The sequence below is a fragment of the Cyclopterus lumpus genome, chromosome 20, assembly GCF_009769545.1.
Source record: "Cyclopterus lumpus isolate fCycLum1 chromosome 20, fCycLum1.pri, whole genome shotgun sequence".
Lineage (NCBI taxonomy): Eukaryota > Metazoa > Chordata > Actinopteri > Perciformes > Cyclopteridae > Cyclopterus > Cyclopterus lumpus.
The window spans coordinates 11,489,733-11,500,550 of NC_046985.1; the positions used below are offsets into that span (position 1 = coordinate 11,489,733).

The 10,818-nt window shown below is 40.8% G+C and overlaps 1 protein-coding gene across 1 annotated transcript in view; it reads right to left on the reverse strand.

Moving 5' to 3' along the window:
- The window catches only part of cntnap2a (contactin associated protein 2a), a 308,808-nt gene extending 299,528 nt beyond the window's left edge, over positions 1–9,280 (reverse strand). Inside the window, exons 1-2 of the mRNA XM_034560734.1 lie at positions 9,232–9,280; positions 8,522–8,677 (exon numbers count right to left, since the gene is read on the reverse strand). Of these exons, the coding sequence (XP_034416625.1) occupies positions 8,522–8,677; positions 9,232–9,280 (205 nt within the window). The remainder of the gene's footprint in view (positions 1–8,521; positions 8,678–9,231) is intronic.
- Between the last annotated feature and the right edge of the window lie 1,538 nt (positions 9,281–10,818).

A 10,818-nucleotide genomic window follows, 5' to 3' on the forward strand; every position in this document is an offset into this window, starting at 1 on the left:
TGAGCGAAATACATGGATTTGCTGAACTCTGTTGTATTTCCTTTCTCATTAGTGTAAGATTCGTGTTCAAAGCTCCGGGTCCCGTGGCCGCAGGAAATTCAGGATTCGAGTTAAAGTTTAACAATATTTAATGGCAAAGATAATACTCATGTAGCGTTCACGATCGTGGGGCCAGAAAGGAGGAACTCTCCACAGACGGAGTGCAGCTCCCAAGGAGCCACAGACCGGGGCTGTCTCGAGTCTCCAGACCAGTAGAACCATGTCCCCAGAACAAATGCTCGGCTATTAGTCTGGTCATGCAAATGAATTCACACCTAAAGGTTAGTTCCATTGGTCAGTTCAAAGGATGCCGCAGTTCTACTCGCTACGCCAATTACTAAACAGGCGAGGTCAAAGCTCACTCTTCCGGTCAAGGACAGGAAGTTCCCCTTCACAATAAAACCCTATTATCCTGCCTTCCGAATAAAAGCAACACATTAGGTTTCAATCGGCATCCATTTTAACTATTGTCTAAACAATAAAACATTCATTCATTCTCATGCATCATACAGTTAATCATTACATTTGTCATTAAAACAGAATAATAAAACAGTGATCCTCTCTTATGTTTCATAATACATTCCTCCAGAATATTCCTCATAATATCCCAAATTAATTATCATATCTTTCTTTATGTATTAATTTAAAACATAAACTTCTCTTATCTACATGTGCAAATATATATAAAATCCACTACAACCTAACATTAGCAACAAGCTGTGTACAACACATTCTGGTAGCAGCTTCTGGTTTTTAGCTGGTGCGGACCATCGCTTTCGGCAATTGAAATGACAAACGACTGCCCTCTATCTGATTATGTGACGTCAGTTTCTCAAAATCAATCAATAATCTAAGCATTTATGCGTTCATATTTATGCTTTTGAATCAGTATTTGGATCAAGTAGCTCGTCAAAAACAAGGTGGGACACATTGAGAAAGCTACATGTTATTTCAATGTGTCAGATGCATATTTAATACATTATTAAGGAATTAGAAGTGTTGAATAAGACTCTATCGGCAGACACCCAGTATTAAAAAGCATGGATCAGGGTTGAGGCAAACATTAATTAACACACAACACACACACACACACACACACACACACACACACACACACACACATGCAACCACATTGAAAGAAACATGTTCATTCAAGCACTCAAGGAACACAATGAACATTTGTCAATTTACAGCACAGACCAAGAGATCAAAATATACATGCACAGACAGAGAGAGAGAGAGAGAGAGAGATCTATGTACCACTAAACTAAGGCTACTGAAAGTGGTGTGATTTTATACAACTCTTGTTTACCTTTCTTCTCCTGTTTAATTTCTCCCTCCTCTTTATGACTCACCAAGTTGTGCACACAGTCGAGACATAGCTTCACTATACTGAAATAGAGACACACGCACAGAAATACACAGGTTATGTTTTCCAAGTGACTGGCTGGCTATACAGTATGTTACCATTCAGCCTCTGTGATTTTCCTCTGAGTCTAAAGAGAAAAATGAGTGCTTCTTCAATGGATCTAGCCCAAAGATTAATTCACTTAATCTTGGGCTGTAAATGGGGTATTCAAGCGGCTTAAAAAACAAATTGAATGCAAAGGCAAAGAGTAATAACAACATTTGTCTTAGCTGCAGCACAATGCCCTTTTCCACCACACTCTTCCACATGAGCTGGTGGCTAGATTTCTAACATCCATTATGACAGAAAGGGACTTGTGCATAGGCCCATGTACCTGCATGCACAGTCTGAAAAAACTCTCCAGCACTTTTTCACACACACATATAGAGAGATTTGGACTATGGTACCTGTATGTATGCATCCATGTATATAATGGTTACATGATGGAGAAGGAAAGCCATGGTGAGAATCAATATCAATGAGTTGAGAGTCTGGCTAAGTACGTTTGTGTGTGCATGTGTAAGTGAGACAGCTGGACAGATGTTGTGCTGCAGTTTTTAATGTGTAATCCCCAGATTCATCATGCCACCCATCAGGCATGTGCAGATCAAAGGGTTAATGTTCCAGAATATAGGTTAAACTCAAAGAGGGAGGCAAGCAAAAGCAACAGTTAAATTATCCACTGACAATATGCCCTATGCAACCCTTTATAATTCAAGGTTCACGGCTTTTTCTTGCTTGAGCACTGGTAAACGCTTGGCTAATGACTTAGAAATGAATGCTGATGATTTTTACATGAGCTATAACTAATTAGTTAATGTAATGGTCTCAAAGTCCCATTAAATCACTGTTTTCACTATGTAATATACTCTCTGACTAAATAGTGTAATGTGTTCATGTCATGTGGAAAATTGATATCTAATATCACACTCATGTCAAAGGAAAATGAGTTTATTTCTCAATTACTAAACCTTTGACCTTATTTGAAGATGGCTGTTTACACAGACCAGTGGGCATACTGACTAGTACAGAGGTAAGTGTCATTAGGACACAGTTTCCTTGTAGTTCTGATTATCATTATCATCATCATCCACATTTCTAAGTGCATGCGTTATTTACCAATAGTATGTTAGCTGGAGAACAATTAGCTTGGATTTGAAGCAAAAAGTAAGCACAAACTGACCAGTGAGGAGTTAACTGTCTCCATGTGGCAAGGGAACCCAAACTCAAGGTCAAGTCAAGTCAAATGGTGGCTCTTCATCAAATCATTCAGTGAGAGGCTGAGCTTTAAAACAGCAATATGTAGTACAACAACAACATGCCACTGTAATTAAAACATGCAGCGAATGTTCTATATATGCAACACTATTATCAGTATTATTCTCTCAAGTAAAATAGTGCCTGTGGTATTAGTGTAGATCTTCAGTCATCTGTTGCATAATCAAACATGTGAGTGTGGCGGAGACAGTTAAAACACCTGACTGGAAATGCTTGCCCCTGGGATCCAGTCCCTGGCTGCAGCCAGCGACAAGCAACACAATTGGGTGGGATGCCAGTGAGGGATCTTGACCTTATTGTTGCATTAACAACTGTATTTATCTACACCGAGGCCCTCGCTAGCATTGGATTTACTTCAAGAGCAACAGCGGTTATAACACTCTCCGCTCTAGTTTTACTTACTGCTTTTGATTCTTTTGTTTTCACAGCTTCACTTACACTGCTTTGAACACCTCTTTCTAACACATCCACCTTGGAGCAACTCAATTCTGGCATTCCCCAAATCTTAATTTAGAACAGATGTTGTACCCTATCAATTAGCGTCTTCTTAGTGATATAACTGGTAAAGTTAATAAACAGCATCAACTCTGTACAGTTCTGGAAACATCTTGGTAAATGTTAAGCTTGCAGCAAAGCGAGCTGTAAAGTGAGTTAGCCTCTAAATACAAAATGTAACTCAGTCAGGTTGAAGCAAAGAAAATATACATTGCGTTTGCAGAATCTTGCTTCATGTTACACCTGCAACGTTCACATTAATAGTTATATGGTTCAGAAGTTTCAATGGAAAAGTCACATTACCTCTTTAAATAGTCTGCTGATGGGGCATGTTGAACTCAAATGACTCAGTGTATTTCTAAATGAACACATTGTAGTAAAAACAGAGCCTTTGTGATATTTAAGGATTCTTAGGGTAGCGGAGTTGGTCCCACTTTATATGTTCCAGGCTACGACCATCTTTGACAGAAATGTTGTTGACTGTTTTTAGTGGTTTCATTCGATTTTGTCTTGTTTTTATCAGCATTTTTATTTTATACTTTTTTTATCATATTTTATTACATATTTTTAACTGACAATTTGTGTCCATACTATAACTATAACAACACATTTAAAATGATGATGATGTAGATGATGATAATGATGTAATGATTTTTGATATTCACATCAACTGAACATGTGGGGTAGTGTGTGTGTGCATGTTACGTTACAGACATTGTTAAGGGAATTATGCCACACGAGCTGTCGATGCGCATTTGTATCACTGTGGCCTTGCTCCCATGATGGAACATAGATAGCCGCGCAGAAGCATTAACTTTCAAGAGAGACATTTCAATTCTTCAAGGGTACCGATACAGCAGTCCACGTATAACGCAGACAGGGAATAGACCAAAAGAAAACAGTCATGGTGCTCTGGCTCTGACTATTTGTTTCTTACTATTAGATGTTTGCTATGCTTGTGATCTATGAAAGTATACAGAAAATAAGCAAACTGTAAATTACACTATGTAGTGTAAAAAGGAGAATGTGTTAGTGATATATTGACTTTAAACATGTTTAAATACTTATTTGAAATGAGCAAGGGTGAAGACTTGTGTATATCATCATGATGTGTATGGAAGTTGTTAAGATATCCTCGTCAAGACAGAATCCATATTCATATATTATGGACTGCCGGGAAATGAAGCAATTCAGATTCATTATATTAAGAAAATAAAGTGCTTTTTGGAAAGCAGTGGATGATAGGTCAAGCATTCGTGTCTCAAAAGCATTGTCATGAATTCATGTTTAAGTGGGATAAAATATTCATACTTTGATAGGGCAAGAAAAGTTTAAGAGCAGTATGAGACTGAAAGAGGAGAACACAGTGTCTCTGTGTCCGTTTGGCTGTGATCCATTTCAGTGTGGTTGCTGCTGTGGACACACAGAGTAGATGCTTTGAGAGTTCGCATGAGCATGCGCAAGCAGATACATCTCACTACTCCCTTGAAAAGTGGCAAGAGGGGACTTTTATTAATCATACAAGTAATCAGGAGTGGAACGGCAAGGGGACAGACTGTGAGGCGAGAAACTGGGTGGATGAAAAAATAGTGATTATGGCCAGATGATAAAACCGTTGATGAGAACCAAAAAGAGATAGAGAGTTAGAGATAGTCTGGGGCAAGCTAAATGGGCAGGTGGTGAGAGGGGGAAAAACTGAATGGAATTATTGGGGAATGAAACCATGTGGGGGACGAGTAAGGGAGTAAGAGGAATCATCAGGGGTAGTTAGAGATAAGAACAAATGGCAGGGAGTACAAAGGCGTGATAGATCACACACACACACCCTAAACACAGGCATGTGTACACATATAAATGCACAGGGGCCAAACACCAAGTATTAAGATGATCTAATCATAAAACCAGTCTGCTTCCTCCAGCTCTAATCGTATTATTACCAACTCCTACGGGGAGCCAACACACACACACACACACACACACACACACACACACACACACACACACACACACACACACAGGCATCAGGTTTACTTGTGTGCTGGTCACAGTGACTCATTTGTTGACAGTAGAAATGCTGCTTTCACCAACGTTACTGTGGAAGGAGTATGAGGACATGCCTGATTATTATTGTGTTTGCTTTGGATCAGTCACAACCAGTCACATGTTAAAATTAGCCACTTTGATACAAACTTAGCCAGGGCCTTAGTCAAATATAATGCGATAAACTATTAATGCTTCAAACTCAAACGTGAACATTTGTGTTGCCAACAGAATGCACTTGAATACTTTTCGTTTTATATGGTATATAATGAATTCTATTGAATAACAGGAAACCCTCGTTGTGTCTTGCCCTGTGTGGCCCTGGAGGTGCAACCAGACTGATGTGTATGTAAAATGGCCTGGCATGCTTAATGAAATGAGCAAACGCTAATCTGATTCTATAACAGACAGGCTCTAGGGGCATCCTATTAAGCCACCCACAGTGTCACTAACTCCTTGAATGTTCACACTGGTGCTGAGAGTGTTTTCAACGTAAACACCATACTTTATGTGGGGAATGATGAATATCAATGGTGCAAAGCAGGGCTGAAGAGTTTAAGTCTGATTAGATGCCGTTTAAAAAAAATGAGGTTAAAGTAAACTTAACATTCATGAATACTGCAACTGGGCCAAATATCTGCTTCAAGTAAAGTCACACAGTGTAACACAATTAGAACATACGGCTGAAGCACAAGGACAAACGCAATTTACTTTTGCGATTGTGTATGCACCTCTGTGCTTAATGCAAGTTTGTATTTCTGCGTGAATGTGTTTGTTTAATTCTGTCGGACCACAATAGATGTTAGAGTTGATAGCGCTGTGCTGGTCAATTAAGTGGTAATGGAATGTAACATAAAACTGACAGACGCTTGAGGCTAAGTTTGCATAGGAGAAAATCCCTGGACCATTGTTCAACATGCAATCCATTCGGAAACCAGAAATGCATGAACATATAAATTAACACACATATATATGCACAGACAAATGGACAAACACAATACCTCTCTCCTGATTGCTCTCTTTCTTTTAACACTTTTAGGGAAAATATCTCATAGAAGCAGATTTTCAGTGTGCACTTGGGAAACTTCACACAGTCCGTGGTTTAACCAGCCCCTTGACCTTTAGTTCTGGGAGTGTGTTTGCCTCAGTAGGATGAAAATGTTAATCTATTTTAGTCCAAGCCTCAGACCATTGGTTACAATGACATTGTCTATTCCCCCAAGTGTTGAACATCTAGTCCCCGAGGAGGGATAAAGTCAGCGCTCAGATTGAAGCTCCGCGGTGGAACTGCTGGTCCGATTCAACATGCTGTTCGTATATGACTGTCTCTCTGTCGCTCTCTCTCTCATCACACACGCTTGTATCTTGTAAATCCTCTCCTGATCTTTCACCGCACTTTGATATTCCTGTTGTATTGTACTGTTGTCTTAAATTGTGCAATGCAACATATATCAATATGCAATAGATACTGACGTGATCTAAGTTATTATACTTTTTATTAAAAAGACATATAAATGGAATGTGGTATATGTATACTATTTATAGGATAATTCACATCATGCTAAGTTTATAATGAGTTTTTCTTTCTTGTATCTTCACTTAATTTGGTCTCGTAGCTTGATTATTAAAAACTAAGCACAGGCTATATTTATGTGTGCGTATAAAATGTGGAAATGATAAGAAATCATGTATGAAGACTTTCTTATTTGAAATATTCAACATCAAAAGTCTTTCAATCAGCCGTGTTCAAGCCCACAGCTTTTTCTTTTCTTTAGAAAGACCCTGCATCTCTACTTGGTCCGGGCACACTGCAGCTGACCCAGTCAGACCTGCCGATTGACGGGAGCCAGAGAACTGAGGATTTCCATAAAGGGATCAATACAGTTTTATAAATAAAGTGTTATTACTGTGACTCGTATTCGCTGTGAGGTCGCAACCGCTTTGAGAAAGAAAATCGCACAGCCCGTCTCTTCTAACTCTCTTTCTTTTCTCTCTGTACCATTCGCTGACGCGCACACGCAGACGTATGTGCAGGCACGCGCAAACGGTCCGGGGTACGGTCTCACTGCTGTTGTCTTTCTGACGGGATGATTAATGAGGCGCGTCCCCGGATACATTCATCCGGGAGCCGAGAAGCCCTGGTGATCACCGGGGGAATCAGTCACACAGTCACACTGACTAAGTCACCGTCAGCGACATCGGAATGACACCGAACCAAGTGGACGGTTGCAGGATATTACAGAACCAAACATGATTGGTTATGTTAAGATGGATAGGAGCAAAAATAGCACATGTTAAGTTCCAAAACATACCTCGGGAAATATCATCCCGATAGATAGATATAGGCTACAGACCTAAATGCAGTGAATCCCCTTGGAAGATGTCAATGAACAAATACAAAAATAAGAGGACAAATATTGTGCAATTTCAGGTCGTCTAATTTCTATCCAACTCTCGATACTAAAATTACAAGTTCTTAATGATTGATACGCAAACATATTTAACCATCCAACAGGGATCCATCCTTTGTATTTAAAGTATGTCTGATAATAACTTTTCTAGTGATCGTTTGCTGAAAAATAAAGTTGGCTCAATAGAGGAGAGACTAATTCTAATTCAATTTGCACTGAAACTTCATGAACAACCGGATTTAGACGCAACAGGCTCGAAGTTATACATTTAATGTGTCCCGATGTCACCGACAGTAAAAACTCCTCTTCCTCAAAGCCCTAGACCTCCATTTAGAGATTCAACGAAACCTCTGTATTTGGATTGATTTGGGGCAAACCCAATGAAAATAGTCTGAAAACAAATACAGTGACCTTATATAATGTGAATCCAGAAAACCCCTAAGAGGGTTGACCGAATAAATAGCAATTTGTGCAATGGTTTCAAACTGTTCACTCAAATGCAGTCATGCCCCAGGATTGAGACGAAACTAAAGGCAGCAAACCTCAAGTGGCACTGAAATCAATAGAGGAAAAAATCCCCAGGAGTTAACACGTGTAGATCTAAAGTCAGCAGGTAAGCCCGCTCCCTCGCCCTTTTACCCGGTGCAGCCCTGGCTCTTTAGCTCCAGAGTGCCCCAGCTGACACCGCCGTGGGGATACCTGCAGCCCCGCTGGTGAGCGCACCTATCCGCGTCTGCTGTTCTGCCCCACAGACCCGCAAGACCAGACAGTCTGCTTCCCACCCATATCCAGACTCACCCTTTTCGGTATTGGGAGACACATCCCAAACAAATAAAGAATAACAACTTACGGGTTGTTGGCAAAGCTCCGTGCACACAGTTGATGTGGCTGAAAATCCACAAAGCCACCGACAATAAGAACGTCAATCCCTGGGCAGGACGGTGCATCTTCACGGCCGGTGCGGACGCAGCAGTGTGGGAGAGGGAGAGGAAACACTCAGCACAAACTGCAGGGTGGTGGTAGTCGGTCCGTCAGACTCGCTTCGCAGTTGAGGACTGACTGGCGAAGAGGAGCCTGGCTGCACTGACCCCCCCCCCCCCCCCCCCCCCCCCCCCCCCCCTCTCCCTCTCTCTCTCTCTCTCTCTCTCTCTCTCTCTCTCTCTCTCTCTCTCTCTCTCTCTCTCTCTCTCTCTCTCTCTCTCTCTCTCGCTCCAATAAAGAGATGATGTAAGGATCGCGCCGACTAACAGGCTGGCCTGTGCTTGCAAGCGCATGCACCACACTTCTCTCTGCAGCTATCGTGCCTCCTTATTTAGCGATTCCCGAATACAAACAAACAAACAAACAACAGCCTTGTCCACAAGCACAGGACGAGCACGACTAAGTACGACTGTAGTGTACAGTATGCTTCCGGCAGTTCAAGGAGGCATGACTGCGAAGCTCAAACCCACTGAACTGATTTCTCCTCTCCAACGCTCCGGTGCGCTGTCCGCGGTGCTGAACTGAACTTATCTCAGTCTTACTGGCTCTCTCCCTCTCTAATGTTTTTCCGTTTTTTACAGCCAGACAGTGCCCCCCTCCTTCTCTGGATGGTGGTAGCCTTGTGCATTTGTCTCCTTTCCTCACAACAAAAGCTTTAACACAAATGCACAAAGGCGGCAGCCACTCTAGGTCTCTCCTTATTTCCATCACTTATTTAGCGGCTTCAGATGTCAACATGCTTTTTGGGTGAGGTATGAGGATAAGTCATGTGGATTTGACAGAGTTCATTTAGAAATGTATCTCAACTTGTTTCAGGGTTGTAGAGAACTGGGTTTATGGTTGTTGTACACAACACACAAATATAACTATAAAGGAGACATTCTTACAAATGTATTAACAAGTCTAGCCACCGTAAAGAGACATCTGTTGGTGATTATGCACTTTTATTTTACTTGAGTATCTATTAACGTGGCACATGTCAGTTTAATTGCTTCCAGATTGCACAAGATCAGCACATCAACAATACAGTTATTTTCAAGTAATTCAGAAAATTGTGATTCAGGGCTGGATTTGACTGAGCAAAATACACAACACCTACTATTTAGCTAGGTGTTAAATGTGACAGGCATCCTATGTTTGCAAGACAATATATCTTTAAGAATTGAACTAAATGTGGCTCTATTTCTGCCATCATTACACATTGGTGTAATCATCATTCAACTTCCATCCATCCATCCATCCATTTTCAATACCGCTTATCCTCATTAGGGTCGCGGGGGCGCTGGAGCCTATCCCAGCTGACATAGGGCGAAGGCAGGGGACACCCTGGACAGGCCGCCAGTCCATCGAGGCATCATTCAACTTATTATTAAGAATTGTCCATTCTTAAACTCTGTACCCCAATACAAAGAAGGTCATGGACCAGAGCTGATTGAATCAGTGAGTCACTAAGTCTGCCAGCTGAAGAGGAAAAAAAACAAGTTTTATTTATTATAAACGGCTCTCCTTAAGTATAAGTTAAGTACTCACAACAGCAGACAATCATGGGAATGGGATCTTACAAAACTACAATTACTGATCACCAATGGAAAAGAATCATGTTAAATAGCAAACGAATATGTAGTAGTTACAAATCCCAAGAAATTCAGTTTAATATTATACATAAATTACAAACCACATATAGTAGGAGCAAAAATGTCTCTGTCCGGAAATTAATAACTTTTGGGTTGAAATTGGTAACCAAATATCTTCCATAATAAAATGTCCTATTGAGCTCAATCCTCTCTCATGTATTCTAGGCCTACACACTGCCTCACCTGTATTAAACAGACATATAGAAGAATCCTCAGTCTTCTATGGTACTGCGCTCGATTATCCATCCTACAGCATTGGCTAGACAGCACCACACCATCTGTCTCTAGTTGGCTTCACAATGTCCTACAACTCCTGCCATTGGAAAGATTCACACATGTTCTCCAAGGAGACGTGAACAGGTTTTCTTTCCGTCTGGAACCCTTTTATGAATTTTATTGTCGAGGACTATGCCGAAACCATACGAAGAGGCTTTGCAACCTTGGGACCCAAGTGACTCTGTGAAGGAATAGGTCAGCAATATTTGATTTATTATGATTTAATGGTTTTGACACAGACATAATAGGTTTTTTT